The 23,910-nt window shown below is 46.5% G+C and overlaps 1 protein-coding gene across 2 annotated transcripts in view; it reads left to right on the forward strand.

Moving 5' to 3' along the window:
- LOC132883231 (CD209 antigen-like protein 2) overlaps positions 1-23,910 on the forward strand; it is a 144,508-nt gene that overhangs the window by 19,111 nt on the left and 101,487 nt on the right. The window contains exon 2 of one of the 2 annotated variants that reach the window (XM_060916588.1): positions 22,962-23,187. The exons of the other annotated variant lie outside the window; for it this stretch is intronic. Coding sequence (XP_060772571.1) covers positions 22,962-23,187 — 226 coding nt within the window. The remainder of the gene's footprint in view (positions 1-22,961; positions 23,188-23,910) is intronic. 2 annotated transcript variants of the gene reach the window in all.

The raw sequence follows: 23,910 nt of genomic DNA on the forward strand, positions 1-23,910 counted from the left end.
TCCCAGGTCATTTGGGCTAGTCGCCTAATTTCCCTCATCGAATAGCGACCTTGTCAACATGTCAGTGTGACATGGGTCCACACGCTTGGGTGGAGGTTATGTAAGAAGAGAGATATGAAACCTCTATCTTCTTCCAACCCTGGTGCGCTACTACCTTGGAAATAGGCAGTACGTAGCCGTCTGTAATATTCACGAGGCGCCTCAGACCGTTTTTGTTTGATTTGTAATGCACACAATGTCGCAGAGGTTTCGTCCGTGTATGGTGCATATTCTTCCCTCATGTAATTGCGAAGTTTCGAATAACTATCACGAATGTTTGGGGGTAGTGTCTCTAAAAGGGCACGGACGCTACTACTTGAGGTCTTCCAGATTAGTCTAAGTTTTTCACGTGTTGTGGCATTCGGCAGGTCCATCAGGCATCGATCAATTTCTCGTAAATAGTTATTTACATTAGTTCTTTGATTGTCGGGATCAAATTGTTCGACATCTTTGGCAAGTAAGTCAATTTGCCGTAAGCGAAGGGTTTGGTGCACGTCCTTGTGCGACCTTCTTGGCTCTTCTGAGCACTCACTATCTAAGCTACTCTGGTGTTGTTCCCGTCTCGCACTAGATTCATAGTCTGATTCATCTGAAGATTGATCAGGGGTACTGTAGCACACTGACCTGGGTGTACTAGGGTCCTGGGCTCCGGATGAGCACAGGATGGCTCCATCTTGGCTAAACGACGGAGTCGAGTAGCAAGTTGATGTAGTTTGGCAGGGTGTCTGGTCCTCGACCAGATCATTTACGGTGTCCGGTTCGGACGCCTCTTCCCGCTCTGAGCTTTGGCGCATTGTTGGGGGTCTTTCACGCCCCTCGCGCTGCTCTTGGGGGGTCTGCTCCTGGGCAGCCCTCTTAGCAACCATTTCGGCTTTCTCTAGCCGTTCGGTGCAATCATCAAGGGAGGTCTTCAAGAGCTCACGCTCCCTATGTAAATCATTATTATCGGCTGTCAGCTCGGCGTTGCTGGTAGTCAGCCTTTCAACCTCTCCACGGAGGCATCTGATTTCTGAATCAGCATCTTGGAAGTATGATAGGAATAGCTTACCTAGTGCCGCTTGGACATTAAAAGTTGTTCTTTTTGGATCTCTCATATGTTTGTTTGAGTTATCTAAGTTGTTTTGGCATTCACTCTCACTCGTGTACTTAATGTTTGCCTTTTCGGAGGCAGAGCAGTGAATGAGGTCTGCGATGACCTCAAGGAGAGACACGTCTTGAGTGTTGTCTTCCATTTTTGAAACACGAGGGGATGCCATTTTACTTAGGCTGGATACTAGATAATTAATCAATGAGTTAATTATTAATTTAATCATTACTAACATTAACTATGTAATTAATTAATAAGGTTTATTTGGAAATGCTCTCTTATCCGAAGTTAAATAGGTTATGAGTATTTGTGATATGGTCATCACACTACTGTTAACCGTTTTAGCACACCTGGGGATATACCTTAGCAGTTGCTGAATTAAACTTATAGTTTATTTGTTGCTGCAACAATATTTCAAGAAGTCAACAAACCAATCTTCCTCACATGGGGCATCAATTTACTGTGGGTGCAATCAGTTAATTATTGAAATTAAGTAATCAATCTCATTAAATCAGTCTCATTAAATTTGAAGGTCAATAATTAAAATGAATTAATCCCATTGAATCGTTTACTTTGACTCATTTGAATTGAATCATTTAGTGAATCATTTAGTGAATCATACCATTAATCCTGGATAAATTACCAAACAGCTAGATTATGGTATATTTCCAAATTATTACGATCACTTACCATATTACATAACTTATATGCACCTTTTTGAATTCTTTGAGAGATTGGGGACTTCAGATATTGTTCACATCAACAAGATGAATACACACAGCTTTGATAATAAATGAATTTATTATACAAAGATAAAAATAATAAATCAATATATACAAATATGATATGGTGTGTGTGTGTATGGCCTAGCTTGTTGCTAGCTAAAACCAAGGAATGTTATCTAAATAGAACAAAGGATTAGCTCTGTTGCTAATGTGTGCTTGTGTGTGTGTGTGTGGGAAGGACTTGACCATGTGTTTAGCCTCGTGTAGCTAACTACACATGGTGGAGGCCTAGATTAGCCTTGTGTTGCTAGTGTGTGTTTGTGAAAGGCCCTATGGCCTAGCTAAAGTGTGTTTGTTAGGCCTGGTGAGGCCTACTGAGCACATGTTGCTAAAGACAAAGGGAAGCTGTCTAAAGTGTATCAGGCCTGGTCAGGCCTGTTGAGCACGTGTTTTCTCAGTAACAAAAAGATTCCACACTCATAACATTACCAAACTCACTGAAACCTTGATAAGGTCAAAATGTATGATAAGGAAATTAAAGTGTTAGTCAGAGAGGAGCATGCACAGCCTATCTATTAAACAATTGAGAGAACATAGAACCAAAATAAATTAACATGCTGCATGTCTAACAGTGTAACAGATAAACCTGGGTTTAAATTCACACTATTTCAATAAAAGCAAATTCCTAAGATATCTTAATTATGCCCAAATGCCAAAATCTTACTTAATCCTGCCTTTAGCAGGATATGAAGAAGATGTTCACCGTTGCAGAGCTTCGCTGTTCATGAAGCACATGAGCCGCTCATGTAGAAAGTGCAGAGTCTTCTTGGGTCCGGCGGAGCACTTGGGTCGTTTCCGTGAAGGCAGAGGATTCTTGATCCGAACTTCAGCGTTCGTGAGGAAAAGTCTCTGATCAGAATAAGATGCACAGCGCTTTTGAGTTAAAAAGGATTCAATCGCTTCTTAACTTTTAACTGCCTGGGCTGCAGTCGTGATGTCACTTCTAATACGAATAAACCGGTTGTAACTCAGATTGAGTTTAAAGATCGCGCGACTCTAGAGTTTACCTTGGCCAAGGGTAAGAAATCACGCTGAATGATGGATCTTGCAAGAAAGAGGTGTTTTCGGGTTTGAGAGCATCTCTTTATGCGTCTAGACTCCTCGGAAACCGGACGCGAGAGACAAAGGGCTGAGGAATTCCAGGCGGTTTATGCCATCCTGGAGGATGACGTAGATGATCCCGCCCACGCGTGACATAGGTCACGCAGAAGAGGACTGGGACTTGTAGTCCCCAGAGACAAAATGGCAGCATGATACCTACAGTATCTTCTGAACAAACATATTCACGAATTCAACAGTGCTGAAAGAAATTGTATTCATTCATTATGATTTTGCCTGACAGAGACTATCCTTTTTTTTCTGCACCATGTACCTGTAGTAGTATGATCAGTTTTGAACTATTCCTGGGGGCATCATGGCTCAGGTGGATAAGGCGCCGTACCATAAATCCGGGGACCCGCGTTTGATTCCGAGGTCATTTCCCGATCCCTCCCCGTCTTTCTCTCCTGCTCGTTTCCTGTCTCTACACTGTCCTATCCAATGATAAAGGTGAAAAAGCCACCCCCCCCAAAAAAAAGAGACATATTCCGGGCAAAATGTAACCAAAAAATGTTCATTACTTCTCCGAACACAGTAATGTGGAACTAACCACTATCTTTTTACTTTACTTTATGAACAGATGATGATGTAGCACGATGATATGGGGTGGAGCTGCTTCAATTTAGGACCAAGAAATCCATGCATGTCAGTGAAAAATCTATACAAGAATCATCCATAATTAACTTCATACTAATAAAACGTTCAGTGAACTCCTCAGAAGGGAGTCTGGTAGTCACATGACAGTGTAGTGGCATGTGTCTCTGAGCTTATACTGTCTTCAGAATGTCAGTTTCACATCCCAAAATAATACTGTAATGGTTCACTAGGGGTGGGTGGAGCACAGAGGACGGCAGGACAGAGATCAGGTTTGCACAAGGTTTTATTGCCACACTTTTCAGTGAACAATACGGTATTATCTAGACACACACACACAGCCAGCGTCTAGTCCGGAGATGAGCTCCTCTGCTCTCGCTCTCCCTCCTTAAGTAGGGCGTGGTCACTGGGAAGACACACAAACACAGGTTAATTGCCGTCAGGTGTAGTGATTCTGCCACTTACCTTCCCTGACTCCGCCCTCCTGTCACAGACCGGCGCTTGACCATGCCCCCGCTGCCACATACCCCCACCGCGCGACTCAGGCCGGGCAGCCGTCCGGCCTGCAGCCGACTCCCCCCCCCTTGACGGGAGAGGAAGTCCGCCATGACCATCTGCGCCCCCGGCCTGTGGACCACCTTAAAATTGAAGGGTTGGAGTGCCAGATACCAACGGGTGATCTGCGCATTGGCATCCTTCATGCGGTGGAGCCACTGGAGGGGCGCGTGGTCCGAACAGAGAGTGAAAGGCACCCCAGCAGGTAGTAGCAGAGGGTGAGGACCGCCCACTTGATCGCCAGACACTCTTTCTCGATAGTGCTGTAGCTCCCCTCACGCACTGACAGCTTCCTGCTAATGTACAGGACGGGGTGGTCCTCCCCCTCCACCTCCTGGGACAAAACCGCCCCTAGCCCTCTGTCCGACGCATTGGTCTGCAACATAAAAGGGAGAGAAAAGTCAGGGGAGTGTAATAGTGGCCCCCCACACAGTGCAGCCTTTACCTCAGAGAAAGCCCGCTGGCATTGCTCCGTCCACTGGACCGGATCTGGTGCCCCCTTTTTAGTGAGATCAGTCAGTGGGCTGGTGACGTCCGAATAATTAGGTATAAACCTACGATAGTAGCCAGCCAGCCCCAGGAACTGTCTCACCCCCTTTTTGGTCTTGGGCCTTGGGCAGGCCACAATTGCTGCTGTCTTGTTAATTTGGGGACGCACCTGCCCGTTGCCCAAGTGGAAGTCCAGATATCGTACTTCCACCCACCCAATCGCACACTTCTTTGGGTTGGCTGTGAAACCCGCTCGCCTCAGTGACTTAAGGATGGCCCTCAGGTGTTGTAAGTGCCGCTGCCAGTCATTACTATAAATGATGATATCGTCGAGATATGCGGCCGCATAGGTGGCGTGGGGGCGGAGGACCCTGTCCATCAGCCGCTGAAATGTAGCAGGAGCCCCAAACAGCCCAAACGGAAGTGTGAACAATTGGTGCAAGCTGAACGGTGTGGAAAAGGCCGTTTTTTCCCGGGATAATGGAGTCAAGGGGATCTGCCAATAACCCTTTGTTAAATCCAGCATCGAGTAAAAACGAGCCGTGCCTAGCCGATCGAGCAACACATCAATACGAGGCATTGGTACGCATCAAATTTAGACACCGCGTTGACTTTTCTATAGTCTACACAGAACCGGACCGACCCGTCGGCCTTGGGTACCAAGACCACCGGGCTGCTCCAGTCACTGTGGGACTCCTCAACGATGCCCATTTCGAGCATGGCCTCGAGTTCTTCCTGAACCACTTTTTTCTTGTGCTCGGGTAACCTGTAAGGGCGGCTACACACTACCACCCCCGGGGGCATCTCAGTGTGGTGCCCTATGAGGTTGGTGCGGCTGGGCAGGGGCGAGAACACGTCCGAAAACTCGGTCTGCCACTGGGCAACCTCCGCGAGTTGGGTTGGGGAGAGGTGGTCTCCACAGGGGACCGGAGAGGTATGCGATGCCAATGTTCCCTTTTGCACCTCCGGCCCCAGCTCCGCCTTCTCCGGAACCACCGACATCAACACCATGGGGACCTCCTCATTCCAGAGTTTGAGTAGGTTGAGGTGGTAAATCTGTAGCACCCCGCCCCTATCCGTTCGCCTCACCTCATAGTCAACGTCCCCGACTCATTGTGTGACCTCAAAGGGTCCTTGCCACTTGGCGACTAATTTGGAGCTCGATGTGGGCAACAGTACGAGTACTTTCTCTCCCGGTGCGAACTCCCTAAGGCGCGTACCCTTGTCGTACAGGTGGGCTTGTCGTTCTTGGGCCTGCCGCAAATTCTCCTGAGTTAGGTGCGTGAGCGTGTGGAGTTTTGCGCGCAGGTCAATAACATAATGGATTTCGTTTTTACTTGGTGAAGGTCCCTCCTCCCAATTTTCCCGCAGCACATCTAGGATGCCGCGCGGCTTACGCCCGTATAACAATTCGAACGGGGAGAACCCCGTGGAGGCTTAGGGGACCTCTCGCACTGCAAAGAGCAAGGGTTCAAGCCATCTAACCCAATTACGTGCGTCCTCACTTACGAATTTTTTAATTATGTTCTTGAGGGTGCAGTTGAACCGTTCAACTAAACCGTCCGTTTGTGGGTGATACATGCTGGTGCGGATCGGCTTAATACCCAATAACCCATACAGTTCGTTCAGTGTACGTGACATAAACAAGGTGCCTTGGTCAGTCAGAATCTCTTTCAGGATTCCAACTCGGGAGATAACGTGGAAGAGTGCATCCGCAATACTGCGTGCTGAGATATTGCGAAGAGGCACTGCTTCCGGGTATCGCGTTGCATAGTCCACTAGAACTAATATAAAGCGGTACCCTCGTGTTGACCGATCTAATGGCCCGATGAGATCCATCCCAATTCTTTCGAACGGGGTCTCGATTAACGGTAGAGAGCGCAAAGGCGCTTTTGGAATGGCTGCTGGATTTACTAACTGGCATTCGCGGCATGCCGTACACCACCTACGGACATCACCGCGAATCCCCGGCCAATAGAACCGGGCCATTATTCGGGCTAGTGTTTTATCCTGCCCTAAGTGTCCAGCCATGGGATTAAAGTGAGCCGCCTGGAATACCAATTCCCGGCGGCTCTTCGGAATTAAAAGCTGCATGACTCGCTCTTTAGTTTGAGTGTCCTGCATCACTCAGTATAACCTATCCTTCATAATCGCGAAGTAAGGGAAGGACGGGGTGGCGTTTGGCAGGAGCGTTTGACCATCGATTACTCTCACTTGGTCAAACGCATGCCTCAGAGTCTCGTCTCGCGACTGTTCTAATGGGAAATCTGCGAGGGATTCCCCAATAGAGAGAGGAGGAGCCGGCGGCTCCTCACTCTGACGCGGAGATGACGTAGAAGGCTCTGTGACAGCTGCTCCTGCCAAAGCGACATCGGGACCTCCCTCTGTTAAATGGCAGGACCCACTCTTCAATAAATGTGTCATTAAATCCCGAAATCCCGGCCAATCAGTCCCCAAAATTAAAGAGTGGGTAAGGCGAGGATTAACCGCTGCCTTCACTATGGCTTTTTCCCCTCTGAAAAAAAAATGTGGACCGACACCAAAGGGTAGCGGTGAACATCCCCGTGCACACACAACACCTTCACCCCCTGTGCTCCCCCCAATGCCTCGTTTTGAACCAGGCTTTGGCAAATTGAGGTCTGATTACAACCAGAATCCACCAACGCCTGATATGTAGCCCCTTGGATACTCACCGGAATGCGATACGCTCCGGCCCAATCGAGGGCGGCCTCTGGCGCGTTGGGGATCCGAACCACCATGCCCACTTCCATTGTCGTGCACTGCTGTTGAAGATGGCCCGGCTCCCCGCAGCGCCAGCAAACCGGCCCGGGCTTTCCCTCTGCACCGGTGTTCTGGGGCTCACTCACCTGAGGTGGGGGAGAGACAGACACAGAAGGGAGAAACGGGAGGGCACTGCGGGTGCAGCGGGCCGGCTGGGGTGGCGCCAGTCCCCGTCTCCGCGGTGGGGGAATGGGGCGAGGACAGGACACAGAAGGAGGGGAAGAGAGAGAGAGAGAAGAGGAGAGAAGAGAAGACGCCATCTGCTGTCCTGCCACCGGAACAGCCGCCAAATGATCCTCCGCCAGCTTGACTGCCTGATCCAGCGACGCCGGGTGGTGGCACTGGACCCACTCCGCAGTTCCTGCTGGTAGGCGAGCGATGAATTGTTCCAGCACCACCTGGTCGATGATCCCCTCGGCATCACGGTTGTCGACCCTCAACTACCACCAGCAGGCGTCCCGGAGCTGCTGGCCAAACGCGAACGGCCGGCCGACTTCCTCCAAGCACAAAGCGCGGAAGCGCTGGCGCTGTTGCTCTGGCGTGTGCCCCACGCGCTGGAGGATAGCCCGGCGGAGGTCCGTGTAGGCCAGCCGGCAGTTGGTGGGGAGCTGTAGCGCGGCCAGCTGCGCCTCTCCCATTAGGAGGGGAAGAAGGCGCGCCGCGCGCTGCTCCATCGGCCACCCTGAGGCTTCTGCGACTTGTTCGAATAGCGTGATGAAAGCCTCGGGGTCGTCCTGCAGACCCATCTTGGTAACGGTGAGGGGAGACGGGCCCGCGGCCGGAGCGCTGGTGGACCCCGCCGACGCGTGGAGGTGCCAGAACGCTTTGCGGTCTTCCTGCTGGGCCAGCACCAGGGCTTCGAAGCGTCGCTCCTGTTCCTTCCGGAGGGTGACGAGCGCCTGGTGCTGGCTTTGCTGGGCCGTGGCGAGGGCGTGGACCAGGTCGGCGAATGGGGAGGACTCCATGGGGCTGATCTGCTGGTGCTCCACTCTGGTCCCGGGTTTCGGCACCATTGTAATGGTTCACTAGGGGTGGGTGGAGCACAGAGGACGGCAGGACAGAGATCAGGTTTGCACAAGGTTTTATTGCCACACTTTTCAGTGAACAATACGGTATTAGCTAGACACACACACACAGCCAGCGTCTAGTCCGGAGATGAGCTCCTCTGCTCTTGCTCTCCCTCCTTAAGTAGGGCACGGTCACTGGGAAGACACACAAACACAGGTTAATTGCCATCAGGTATAGTGATTCTGCCACTTACCTTCCCTGACTCCGCCCTCCTGTCACAGACCGGCACTTGACCACGCCCCCGCTGCCACAAATACACTGACCACACTTGCTGCTTGATGCATGTTTAAAGAAATTGCATTAAATAGGAGTTCAACATAACAGCAATTGACCCAGTCATGTGGGCAGTGCACTTCAGACAGCCACTTTGAGTGTAGTTTAGACAATTAAACACCCGTAAAACTGCATCTGCTCATTGAAAGCTCAGGATTACTGCAAAGAGAAGAATGGAGATGAGTGAGGAGATTTATGGATATGTAGAAGTTACAGAAGACAATCAAGTGGATTCCAGTGGCAGTCAGAACTCATATGAAGATGTTTATGTGAATGAGGACAAAGTGGAGACCCAAAAGGCCAGAGCCTTCAAGCAATCCGAGAGCTCAGGTGAAATACACTTACACTTATAAATAAGTAGATATGTACTAATCCACTAATCTCCTTAATTTAATTACCTTGTGTAAAATTTTATTAAACAAAAAAAGAAAATCTGTAAAATGTTGACTCTCTTATTAAACACCCACACAAACAACTAGGATATGGCTAATACTGACTAGCTTCCATCACATTCACACGAGGGGTGTAAATCTCCCCTTTTCACATGATGCTATACACATCATTATACATAGTGTATGATACAAGAACAATACATTTAAATAAGTAATGCTTTGATGCACTCCAATTCAGAACTGGTCTTATACAATCTGGTTCAACACTGACAAGTCGATGATGCTTTACTGTAGTTATCATGTGTGTGAATCTACCATTTTCTATACCACTGTAGAAGTGCTTGTGCTTGCCAATAAAGTAAACCGTGACATCTACAACCCCGATTCCAAAAAAGTTGGGACAAAGTACAAATTGTAAAATAAAAACGGAATGCAATGATGTGAAAGTTTCAAAATTCCATATTTTATTCTGAATAGAACATACTGTAGATGACATATCAAATGTTTAAACTGAGAAAATGTATCATTTAAAGAGAAAAAATAGGTGATTTTAAATTTCATGACAACACATCTCAAAAAAGTTGGGACAAGGCCATGTTTACCACTGTGAGACATCCCCTTTTCTCTTTACAACAGTCTGTAAACGTCTGGGGACTGAGGAGAAAAGTTGCTCAAGTTTAGGGATAGGAATGTTAACCCATTCTTGTCTAATGTAGGATTCTAGTTGCTCAACTGTCTTCAGTCTTTTTTGTCGTATCTTCCATTTTATGATGCGCCAAATGTTTTCTATGGGTTCTGGATCTGGACTGCAGGCTGGCCAGTTCAGTACCCGGACCCTTCTTCTATGCAGCCATGATGCTGTAATTGATGCAGTATGTGGTTTGGCATTATCATGTTGGAAAATACAAGGTCTTCCCTGAAAGAGACGTCATCTGGATGGGAGCATATGTTGCTCTCAAACCTGGATATACCTTTCAGCATTGATGGTGTCTTTCCAGATGTGTAAGCTGCCCATGCCACATGCACTAATGCAACTCCATACCATCAGAGATGCAGGCTTCTGAACTGAGCGCTGATAACAACTTGGGTCGTCCTTCTCCTCTTTAGTCCGAATGACACGGCATCCCTGATTTCCATAAAGAACTTCAAATTTTGATTTGTCTGACCACAGAAGAGTTTTCCTCTTTGCCACAGTCCATTTTAAATGAGCCTTGGCCCAGAGAAGATGTCTGTGCTTCTGGATCATGTTTAGATACGGCTTCTTCTTTGAACTACTGAGGTTTTTCACCTGACATCACAGGGTCACGTGACGCCCTGGTGTCCGCCATTTTGAAGGTCAAGCTACATACTAATGCTGCAGACAGAGAGGGAGAACCAGCTTGAAAAAAAAATGTGTTACAGACACCAGATCCAGTGTAAATAGCTGCCGGAGCACGCTCCGGCTTGCTCCCCTTCAAATTAAGCAGCGCGCTCCGGCTTGCTCCCGGAGTGCTCTGGCCGAGGTTCCGGAGCGCGCTCCGGCAGCTATTTACACTGGATCCGGTGTAAATAGCTGCCAAATCATAATTACAGTAAACTAGTAAATACAGTAAAGGAAAAACTTGAGACAGAAAGGTTTTAACAGTCATCCAAATGACTGAACGTAAACATTGCTACAGTAACATACTAGCTATGTTGTTGACATTAGCTAGTGCTAACCGCTAGCTGCTAGTACACTGCTACAACACAGACACCGACTCTAATAATACAGTTCTTGGTCATTGCCTGGTAACAGCAAATTTATAACGGGCCATGTCTCAACAGACTAAGAAGTTATTTCAATGACATTTAATAACATTTTGTTTATCCTGAGGACCGAAAGTAAATGAAAACGTGAACAAACCTTAGCTGTAATAAGATGGCGACCACCGGCTCCAGGGACGACCCACTGATGTAGGCATGTTACCCAGCCTGACACAAAATATTTGTAGGCATCCAAACTCTTATACGCTTTCAGATCAATACCTGTGTATGGCGATGGGTTTTTAACGACATAGGTATACAGATCATGTGGGCCGAAGTCAGGTAAAGACGAGGGCTTCGTGTACTTCCGTACGTCAGTGAACAATCCTGGTGGAAGCAGGTAAACGTCGTTCTCTAAACCTGCTAACCTCAATTTTTGCAAATACCTCTCCCTCTGCTCGCCCTGTAAATGCCCTACATCACTGGATAGTGAAGGTGTTTTCTGCATCTCGCTCCTTTTTCTTTTATGTTTTTCGTTTGTCGCCTTCCTCGCATTCAAACTGATTCGAGCCGTGACGTCCAAAATGGCAGCCTAACGATGCATCACATGACTTGGTCACGTGGGTGAAAAACCTCAATAGAGTTTTAGCTGGCAACGGCGGATGGCACGGTGAATTGTGTTCACAGATAATGTTCTCTGGAAATATTCCTGAGCCCATTTTGTGATTTCCAATACAGAAGCATGCCTGTATGTGATGCAGTGCCGTCTAAGGGCCTGAAGATCACGGACACCCAGTATGGTTTTCCGGCCTTGACCCTTACGCACAGAGATTCTTCCAGATTCTCTGAATCTTTTGATGATATTATGCACTGTAGATGATGATATGTTCAAACTCTTTGAAATTTTACACTGTCAAACTCCTTTCTCATATTGCTCCACTATTTGTTGGCGCAGAATTAGGGGGATTGGTGATCCTCTTCCCATCTTTACTTCTGAGAGCCGCTGCCACTCCAAGATGCTCTTTTTATACCCAGTCATGTTAATGACCTATTGCCAATTGACCTAATGGGTTGCAATTTGGCCCTCCAGATGTTCCTTTTTTGTACCTTTAACTTTTCCAGCCTCTTAGGCTACGTTTACATTACGTCGAATCAGCGGATCATCAGATTAACGTTCTTAAAACGATTCGCGTTGACACTAAAACCGTTAGCCGTGCACACAGCAACACCAATACGCGGATACGCTCGGCTCCGCAGGCATCCTGCGCTCCAAATCACTCCGCCCTGAACAGCGAGTGCCCTCTGGAGGGTGCGCACTCCAGCCCTGCGCAGCTCACAGAGCGCGCGAGTGAAGTGAACAAGCCACGATTCGGGACTGAGCCGCTGTGTGTGAGATCCCAGCGCATATCACTTATTACTTGCAAGTGGAAGGATGGCAAGCCTAAAGACAATCATAACTACACAATGGGCAGTATTTGCATCAGTATTTGCAGTATTTTCATACTTTTATACTCTTTAATGAAAGGTGATACAAGGCGGAAGTCTGCGCCGTTTTTCAGCAGTCGCGTCACATGACCAACGCCAGCGAATCAGGAAGGTGGATGTCACAGTGACGTTGTCCAATGAGACGCCAGCTAGAGCTCAGCACAGCGTATTCGCGTATTCTCAATGTTTACACAGCACCGGAGCTGATACGATCTAGATTGAATACGTGGACGCTGGCGGATTCCCGTTTCCCCGCTTTTTCAGGGGGGTTAATGTAAACGGACAGTGCGTCCGCGAAGAAAACGAGACAGATACGGTCTAGTGTAAACGTAGCCTTATTGCCCCGTCCCAACTTTTTTGAGATGTGTTGCTGTCATGAAATTTCAAATGAGCCAATATTTGGCATGACATTTCAAAATGTCTCACTTTTGACATTTGATATGTTGTCTATGTTCTATTGTGAATACAATGTCAGTTTTTGAGATTTGTAAATTATTGCATTCCGTTTTTATTTACAATTTGTACTTTGTCCCAACTTTTTTTGAATCACGGTTGTACTTGGTCATTTATTTTTTGAGGAAAATGATCTAATATTACATACCTGTGAGTGGCAAAAGTATGTGAACCTTTACTTTTAGTATCTGGTGTGATCCTTTGTGCAGCAATAAATGCAACTAAATGTTTCCAGAAACTGTTGATCAGTCCTGCACACCAGCTTGGAGGAATATTAGCCCATTCCTCTGTACAGAACAGCTTCAACTCTGGGATGTTGGTGGGTTTCCTCATATGAACTGCTCACTTCAGGTCCTTCCACAACATCCCATCTCGTCTCATCTCATTATCTTTAGCTGCTTTATCCTGTTCTACAGGGTTGCAGGCAAGCTGGAGCCTATCCCAACTGACTACAGGCAAAAGGTGGGGTACACCCTGGACAAGTCACCAGGTCATCACAGGGCTGACAGACACAGACAACCATTCACACCTACGGTCAATTTAGAGTCACCAGTTAACCTAACCTGCATGTCTTTGGGGGAAGCCAGAGCACCCAGAGGAAACCCATGCGGACATGGGGAGAACATGCAAACTCTGCACAGAAGGGCCCTCGCCGGTCACGGGGCTCAAACCCGGACCTTCTTGCTGTGAGGCGACAGCGCTAACCACTACACCACCATGCCGCCCCCTTCCACAACATTTCCATTGGATTAAGGTCAGGACTTTGACTTGGCCATTCCAAAACATTAACTTTATTCTTCTTTAATCATTCTTTGGTAGAACGACTTGTGTGCTTAGGGTCGTTGTCTTGCTGCATGACCCACCTTCTCTTGAGATTCAGTTCATGGACAGATGTCCTGACATTTTCCTTTAGAATTTGCTGGTATAAGTCAGAATTCATTGTTCCATCAATGATGGCAAGCCGTCCTGGCCCAGATGCAGTAAAATAGGCCCAAACCATGATACAACCACCACCATGTTTCACAGATGGGATAAGGTTCTTATGCTGGAATGCAGTGTTTTCCTTTCTCCAAACATAACACTTCTCATTAAAACCAACAAGTTCTATTTTGGTCTCATCCGTCCACAAAACATTTTTCCAATAGTCTTCTGGCTTGTCCACGTGATCTTTAGCAAACTGCAGACGAGCAGCAATGTTCTTTTTGGAGAGCAGTGGCTTTCTTCTTGCAACCTTGCCATGTACACCATTGTTGTTCAGTATTCTCCTGATGGTGGACTCATGAACAACATTAGCCAATGTGAGAGAGGCCTTCAGTTGCTTAGAAGTTACCCTGGGGTCCTTTGTGACCTCGCTGACTATTACATGCCTTGCTCTTGGAGTGATTTTTGTTGGTCGACCACTCCTGAGTAGGGTAACAATGGTCTTGAATTTCCTTCATTTGTATGCAATCTGTCTGACTGTGGATTGGTGCAGTCCAAACTCTTTCGAGATGGTTTTGTAACCTTTTCCAGCCTGATGAGCATCAACATCGTTTTTTCTGAGGTCCTCAGAAATCTCCTTTGTTCGTGCCATGATACACTTCCACAAACATGTGTTGTGAAGATCAGCCTTTGATAGATCCCTGTTCTTTAAATAAAACAGGGTGCCCACTCACACCTAATTGTCATCCCATTGATTGAAAACACCTGACTCTAATTTCACCTCGAAATTAACTGCTAATCCTAGAGGTTCACATACTTTTTCCTACTCACAGATATGTAATATTGGATCATTTTCCTCAATAAATAAATGAACAAGTACAATATTTTTGTCTCATTTGTTTAACTGGGTTCTCTTTATCTACTTTTAGGACTTGTGTGAAAATCTGATGATGCTTTAGATCATATTTATGCAGAAATATAGAAAATTCTAAAGGGTTCACAAACTTTCAAGCACCACTGTAAGTATTAGTAAAAGCTAGTCAAATGCTAAAAGTAGATCTTGAAGCTTCTGCCTTCCTCATTCAGATCTCACTCCAAACCTCCTTTCCTCAAATGCATGCATTTGTTGAGATCCAAAAAAGTAGTCACACACCCGATTAAATTCAAGTACATTATAATCTTCTGGGAAGATCATCTATGGATGTATGCATCTGTAATTTATTTCAGTGCTATACAATTTTCAAATTATTGCCCATCACTTGCAAAGGCAACTCAGAAATCAGATATACCGTCGGGGGCAGGCCAATGTGCCCGCATTGACGCGGCAAGCACGCGGTATCGACGCGGTACGTACCGCATCTGTTTTGAACTGAGCTGCAATGTACCCAAACGACCACCAGGTAGCACTTGGGAGCACTCGCCCCAGATAGCAAAATCCTCCGGCCCCCCTCTACTCGCGGGGTAGCCTATTTGCATATGAATAGCAGCGAAACTGCTGCATCAATGGGTAGCCTATTTGCATATGAATAGCAGCGAAACCGCGCGTGGTCCGAGAATTGCCTGGCTTGCCTCGAATTTCCTCACTCAGTATTGGATGAAAACACTACTTTTAAACCAAAGAAATCACTCGTGATTGGTTGGCAGATGCCACTAGGCCTAGGCTATTGGTTACCCTGGGTCATCATAACCACAACCTATATATATATATATATATGTATATATATATATATATATATATATACGGTATATATATCTGTTGTGGTTATGATTAGCTATGATGCTGCATATTCATGTCATTGTTATCCTATCAATGACACACATTTATTGAGGAAGGAAAATTTGCAAGGAACGTTGTATCAAACAAGAGCTTTATTTTCAAAATCAGAGTAAGTACAAGACGTTAAAAAATAAACAAAATGGCAGCATTCAGTCAAAGACAAACAGTAGTTGCCTATACATTCTCTAGTGCAAGAGAGATGTGCAGGATACAAAACTAAACAAAAGCAAATAAGCACCGTATTTTAGTCCTACAGCTCCATGAAGTGCATGCTTGCGGTCTCTGAGCTGTGGGGAGCAGGCGGCATCAGACCGACATGCAGTCGTCTGTGGTGGGTTGCCCTGTACTTTGGATCTGCCTCAAGCCTTGATTGCAGCGTATCGGTAGCACATATGGCCCTTTTCCACTACCCTTTTTCAGCTCACTTCAGCTCGCTTCAGCTCACTTCAGCCCGACACGGCTCGCGTTTCGACTACCTTAAAACAGCACGACTCAGCTCGCTTCAGCCCTGCTTAGCCCCCAAAACTCGCACGGTTTTGGAGTGGGGCTGAAGCGAGCCAAACCGAGCTGAGTGAGGCTGGGGGCGTGAGCAGACACTCCCCTGTGCACTGATTGGTGAGGAGGAGTGTCCTCACACGCCCCGCGAGCACGCTGAGATCTGTAAACCCGGAAGAAGGAGAATTACGAATTACGAGAATTTCTGAAGCCTTATGCGCCTCGTCTCATCTATACGCTCTTGCCAGTATCTGTTGGCGTTGTCGGTGACAACAAGCCACAGCACCAAGACCAGCAACACTAACGACACCATGTCCTCCATGTTTATTGTTTACTATCCGGGCTGTGAGACTACCGCTTAAAAGATCACTGATGTCACTGTTTGCGCCACTTAACGACATCACGTGACGTCCACCCACTTTCGCTAATTCCACCCAATGTGTCCACCCACTTCCAGCCAGCACGGTTCAGCACGGTTGTAGTTGAAATGCAACTCCAACAGCCCCGCTCAGCTCGACTCAGCCCAACTCAGCACGGCATGGCTCAGCCGCGTTTGTAGTGGAAAAGCGGCAATAGTTCGCTGAGCTCCGGGTTACGGGACGGCGGAGGCTTAACGATCCACCCAGACACCCCATCCACCACCCCATTTTCCTCATCCGACATCAGGTCTACGGTAGCACACTGCCATACATCCATCTCGTCCATAGCAAGGACACCTCGTCTCGCGTCAAACAGCTGTAAAAACGATCGATAAAGAGAATAAGTACTGAGCAATGCACTGCGTATGGACACAACACATGAAAAACACTGAAAAAAAAAGTCACATTGACCAAAACTGAAAAATCTTACCCTCTTTCTTCTGGAGCGACTACGAGCCGGCTACTTCATTGCTTCCGCCTGCAACGAAAGATCAGGCTGCTGGTATCTGTAGCTCCTGCGTAAGGTTTCGTAATACGTCTTGCAGGCAGCTAGAAAAACAAATGAGAGTACGATTAACAACGTAGCAGTAGGCTAAGCTTAATAAGGGAAAGGAAGAAGGGAAGTGTAGACAGCAGAGAAAGGACAGTATAGGCTACCATAATATTTAGTGAAATAGTTGTTACTTACACACAATGTTGTCTTTGTCAGCATCATGAAGATTTGGATTTGTCGACAAAGCCCGCACTAAATAGCTTGTCACGGCTTCGTTATGAGGCAAAGTTAGTCTGTGAAAACAAGATGGCTACAGTTAGGATCAGGCTAGGATCTGCATCTATTAACGTATCTCATACAGAATGAAAGCATATTCTTTAAATCTTACCCTTGCGCCGGCTCGTATCGCCTAGTGTTTGTCTCCGAGTTGTGAAGACGGCGTACTGTTTCCTATGAAAAGAACAAAACGTTTTTAAGTCACTTGTCCCTCATAGCTAGCTACTGGCTACTTTTAGCTTGGGCTAGCTGCTATGCTTACTTTTAGGCTATTTAGCTTAGCTAGCAGACACCGGACAAATTCTTACCGCAATCATGGGACTCTGCACCCGTCTTTTCTTCCTGGAGTTTGCGTTTTCCCCAAAGTTACATCCCTCCAAAGCAGTCAATCTGTCTTCCACGGTGTTGAATCTGTCGTCCATAGAGTTGAATCTGTCGGTTACGAACGTAGTCAGCTCTGCAATCTGACGAGACAACCCACTGAGAGCAGACAGCAGTTTTCTCTCATCGATCTGCGGACTTCCCGACACAGGTCCATCGCGTCCAGACACAGGAGTCGACGGAGAGTAGAACGCGAGGCGCCATCCAGCCATTGAAGATCACCAAGCAGCAAAAATCCCAGAAACCAAGAGAAAGTTCCGGAGCACATGAAAACTACGGTACCTGGTAAGCTACGGTACACCTGTTTATACTGTATGAGCCACGCCCATGACCGCCTGGTCCAATCACATGCGAGGTTATTGTTATACGGTACATGCTCGCATGTTTGTGATATAAACCATTTTGGATATTTTTGAATATAGAAGTATGAAGTTCCTGCTTACTGACTGAATTAAATAATTCAATTATAAGTAATTTCAAGATTCCCCTGAAATAAACACAGAGGCCACAGATTAGGCTTCTTTTAACAGCAGTTTGAGATGCATATGATTTTTTTAAACTATACTTTCACAATCTTTTCATACTCAAATGGTCATGTTAACGATGGCCTATTCACAGTGTTCAAACTATGCTGATATTTTCAGGGGGGTCCCTTTTTTTCCCTTGGGGGGGGGGGGGTGCTTGTGCTTGCGCTTGTCTCAGAGTGCGGCTCTCCAAACACATGAGAAGCCTATCTTACGCACATATCACGCGGACTCCACACCTCCACACACGCATCGCGTCTGAAGTCATAACTCATCAGGGGAAATCATGTCCGCATTGGCATGTTCAAAAAACAACCTCGCATCAACAATGATATCAACGGGAACATTACCAATGGTAACAATGGGAAAATTCTGGGGACACAAACTAGTAGAAAGGAAGTGTGTTGGCACTGTTGGCACACTTCCTTTCTACTAGTTTGTGTCCCCAACCTGGCAGCAGCAGTCATTGTCATATCGGTTTATTTTATCTTTGATGTGAACACAACACTTCGGATATGCAAATGCTTCCCGTTACACACGATTGCTATGTCAATAAACATCATTTTGCCAATATTTTAGAGACCCCCCCAACATTTCCCAAATCATGTTTTCAAAGGATCTCATGTCTGTTTCAGGGGATCTCGGATCCCCCGAGTACCCCCGTAGTTCGAACGGTGCCTATTCACTCTGCCATGGACATATTCATGCACTGACTGTGGTCATTTGACTGGTCTCATACTAAAATGGCCATGCTAATGATGGCCTATTCACTCTGACATGGACATATTCATGCACTGAGTATGGTCGTTTGAGGTGTCGAATGTGGGCATTTGCATGCATTGTAATTTATTGCATGGATATGAATTTAAATGTGTGTTTTACATTTGCATAGGATGAGTATGTGACTGAAGAGGGGGAAAGTCTTGCTGAGGAGCAGAGTGAAGCCTGTCCAGACATACAAGATGGAGAGGGGCATGGAAGTGATCAGTCCAGAAGTGAAAAACCAGAAGACTTGATGAAATTTCTGGCCATGATGCTTTTGTCATGGCAATCAGCCTTCAAGATTTCTGATAACGCCATCACATCGCTTCTTCTGTGCATCAAACAGTTTGTGTGGATACTTGGAAATGTTCTCTGTGTTAATTCCCTCACTGCCTTTTCCATCAATATTCCAGCAATATACAGGTTTTGTACTGTTGCTATTATTGATAGACATATACCCTTGGCTGCTACTTTCACAGTACACTGTTGAAACACATTATTGTTGCATTCATGTCTTTGTTATTTTTAGTACTAGTAAAAGTTTTTCATCTCACTGTGTACTATGTATGGCTTAAATGACAATAAACCTTCTTGACTTGTGTGCAGCAACTCAGTTTTAAAAAGCTTACAATTCTACAATTCTTACAATTAAGTTAATACCTTTTAGTAAAATGTTACCTGGGAACTCCCTCTGCTATCCTGATTTGCATTTGCATAGCCTTCCCTAGGCTTAGGGGAAGGGGGGTCATGGGGGACAACTGCCAAAGCAAGTTACACGTCCATTTCCGAGAATTCACGGCAGTTTTCAGTGTTGCCTTCAAATTGCTGTAAATTGTCATAAACCTGAAATTCCACAGAAATCTACAGTCCCGTTTGCTCCCGTAAATTCCACTTTTCATGCAGTGTCATTTCTGCCGCGCATTAAGCTGGAATGCTGAGAAATTAAATGAAACGTCACTGCATGATAACTAGGCTATGTGTTTAAATTCCACTTGTGCAAAAATGCTCAGCCTTCGTCCCAACAGTTTAGTAGCCTATCTTAACTTTTGTCATTAGATGCGTAAAATAGCGTAAACTATAAACCAAGTTTCACTAGTTCGCCCTTGAGTGCTTGGTGTACAGTAAGCATGTTTGGCATGTCAGCTGGCCTCGGTACCTGGATGCTTTCAGCGGAGATCATACAGGATGAGATCCGCTTCACACACCCCCTATTGAGGTATTTCACTCACGTGACCAAGTCATGTGATGCTGCCATTTTGGACGGCACGGCTCGAATCAGTTTGAATGCGAGGAAGGCGACAAACGAAAAACATAAAAGAAAAAGGAGCGAGATGCAGAAAACACCTTCACTATCCAGTGATGTAGGGCATTTACAGGGCGAGCAGAGGGAGAGGTATTTGCAAAAAATGAGGTTAGCAGGCTTAGAGAACGACATTTACCTGCTTCCACCAGGATTGTTCACTGACGTACGGAAGTACACGAAGCCCTCGTCTTTACCTGACTTCGGCCCACATGATCTGTATACCTATGTCGTTAAACACCAGGCTGGGTAACATGCCTACATCAGCGGGTCGTCCCTGGAGCCGGTGGTCGCCATCTGATTACAGCTAAGGTTTGTTCACATTTTCATTTACTTTCGGTCCTCAGGATAAACAAAATGTTATTAAATGTCATTTAAATAACTTCTTAGTCTGTTGAGACATGGCCTGTTATAAATTTGCTGTTACCAGGCAATGACCAACAACTGTACTATTAGGGTCGGTGTAGTTGTAGCAGTGTACTAGCAGCTAGCTGTTAGCACTAGCTAATGTCAACAACATCGTAGCTGGTATGTTACTGTAGCAATATTTACGTTCAGTCATTTGAATGACTGTTAAAACCTTTCAGTCTCAAGTTTTTCCTTTACTGGATTTACTAGTTTACTGAGCTAGCGCGCTCGGGCAAGCTGGGAGCCATCGCGCGCTCTCCGGCCGAGCCGGGAGCCATCGCGCGCTCTCCGGCCGAGCCGGGAGCCATCGCGCGCTCTCCGGCCGAGCCGGGAGCCATCGCGCGCTCTCCGGCCGAGCCGGGAGCCATCGCGCGCTCTCCGGCCGAGCCGGGAGCCATCGCGCTCTCGGCGGCCGAGCCGGGAGCCATCGCGCGCTCTCCGGCCGAGCCGGGAGCCATCGCGCGCCTTGGCGGCCGAGCCGGGAGCCATCGCGCGCTCGGCGGCCGAGCCGGGAGCCATCGCGCGCTCTCCGGCCGAGCCGGGAGCCATCGCGCGCTCTCCGGCCGAGCCGGGAGCCATCGCGCGCTCTCCGGCCGAGCCGCGAGCCATCGCGCGCTCTCCGGCCGAGCCGCGAGCCATCGCGCGCCTTGGCGGCCGAGCCGGGAGCCATCGCGCGCTCTCCGGCCGAGCCGGGAGCCATCGCGCGCTCGGCGGCCGAGCCGGGAGCCATCGCGCGCTAGCTCAGTAAACTAGTAAATCCAGTAAAGGAAAAACTTGAGACTGAAAGGTTTTAACAGTCATCCAAATGACTGAACGTAAATATTGCTACAGTAACATACCAGCTACTGTTGTTGACATTAGCTAGCTTGCCGTCCAAAATGGTGGACACCGGGGCGTCACGTGACCCTGTGACGTCAGGTGAAATACCTCAATAGAGGAATTGCAGCTGGGTGCTCTAGTGAAATGGAGGAGAAGGGGGAGGTGGTGGGACAATTCGAGAAGCCTTCGCGCATGACAGGTGAAAGGAGCAGGAGGGATTAAATCTCCGGGAAGGCGGGAGCAGGTAATGACAGCTGTCAATCACTCCGCAGGCTTCCTCCCGAACTACGTTTATACAAACAACATTTATTTTAAATACCGAAATCACGCACAGCCACTTCACCTCTCTAACTTAAATCCTGGAAGTGTGCTAGAGAATACTGTGCAGTTTAATGATCTCGTTATCAGCTGAATCGGCATGCGCTAGAATATTAATGTTATAAATTAAGTTGGGATATTTATTAATAACTAACATAACCAGACGAACTGTCTTCACCTACAAAACAACAGCAGTGTCTGTACAAAAAATTAAGTGACGGGGCATGCCAAACAAACTGTGCAATTGCAATTTTTTTTTTTAACAGCTGCATGGAGGAAAGGAGGTGAGAGGAGAAATTGGCGCATCTGCTCAAGTTTGTGGCGTGCAATTATCAACTCGTATGCGTTCAATTGTCTCTGTTATTAGTTAGCAATAGAGGTAATTTGCTATCACCAAATCGCCGATTATCAACGAAAGGAGAGGGAGAGATGGCGGGCGCACATGTTTTGGCGGCCACTGACAAAGCCTACTTCAGTGTTATGCTGCCCCCATGGCTGCAAGTTGTAACTGCACCCTTACCGCAGCTTACCGCGAGGGCCCCTACCGTTCTGCGGCAGACAGGCGAGCATTCTGAGTATGTCACTACCGTACATTGCAAAGATTAATTCATCACGATCGTTTGGGCCCGTGATGTCATCACTACAACCAGTAGAACCCGAAATTAGTCTCCATTATAAAATTACATGGAGAAACATACAATGAATATACATGATTTAAATGTGTACATCGGTTCTGTGTAAATGAACTGAGTTGCATTTACACAGTTTGTTTTCGGAAACCCAGCATGATTTGATCGTCGTCGAATAAAAGTTAATCACAATCATGGGGTTGGTGAGGATGTTGTGTAATGAGCCAGTCAGTGGAATTTAAGCCATCCCAGTGAGGTGAGGCAGTGTGGAAGTTCCGAAGCGGTGGGAGTGCTGAGCCTTGGGTCCCTTAAGATGTGGAAGGAGCCTTTCCATCCTCCCAGCGAGTGAGTGCATTGTCTAAGCTGGTATCTGGGTGCAAACACAAAGCATTAGGGAGTACATTTGTTTAATATGTGTTTCCTTTTACCCTATGATTGAAAGGATGGCAATATTTATGTCGTTCACTACATGATATAATCTATATATTTTACCGAGAGCTATAACTTACGCCATGGTGTAACCTCATGACTCTTCTCAGATTAACTTCTGAACAATAGATGTACAAATATAAAAAGTGATTACATTACTTATATTACTTAATTTCTCTCTAGTTACAGGTATCAACCCTGCAGGGATGAAATGTTACAGACTTACTGCAGTGTGTGTGGTGTTGCTGTGTGTTCTACTGCTGATTGCCGTCACAGTGTTGTGGATCAAATTCAACAACCTTAATACAGAAAAAGACCAGTTACAAACAAGGTGCACCACCCTGACTAAAGAGAAAGACCAGTTACAGACCAGTTACAACACCCTGACTAAAGAAAAAGACCAGTTACAGACCAGGTACAACACCCTGACTAAAGAGAAAGACCAGTTACAGAAGCAAAAAGATGAATTTCAAAAACAGATTACTAATTTGGGTGAGTATATGTTTTAAATATGCTCAGTGGTTGTAACAGATCTATGGATATGAACTGCTCTGAGTCAGACAGAGAACATGGATTATGTGCAGTAATGTCTTTAAAGGTTTGTTTCCATGAAAACCATAGTCCCCAGGTCTAAATTTTTATTCAGCGAGTGACAGTGGATTACACTCTTCATCTCATTAAACACAGTAGGAGCACAACCTGGATGGCCAAGGCTAACTCATGGCAGCTTTCAATATTGTACCACTTCACCCTGATTTCCTGGTATCTGTTCAGAGTATATTGGAAAAGCAAATTTTCTTCATTCTAAGCTTCAAGAGTTTTCCAACACTCTAGGTCAAGCTCTATACTGGATCCTCTTTCATGTATGTACACTATTCATCCTTCACATAATGGATGATTTCCTCATCATTTCACACCACTGACCTTGTCTACTCTCCTCTTCTGTTGACCTCTTTATTCTTGACTCAGCCTTCAGCAATTTTGGCATTCTCATACAAAGCAATTTTACAACCCTCCATCTCTTCAGAATTTCTCTGTATAGGTTTAGAAATAATATCCTTCCACATCTCCCTCCCGCAAGTCAGCACAACCATATCATTCTTGCCCTGTCTGAATTTGTTAATGTTCCACATTTTAC

The sequence above is a fragment of the Neoarius graeffei genome, chromosome 3 (genome assembly GCF_027579695.1).
Source record: "Neoarius graeffei isolate fNeoGra1 chromosome 3, fNeoGra1.pri, whole genome shotgun sequence".
Taxonomy (NCBI): Eukaryota; Metazoa; Chordata; class Actinopteri; order Siluriformes; family Ariidae; genus Neoarius; species Neoarius graeffei.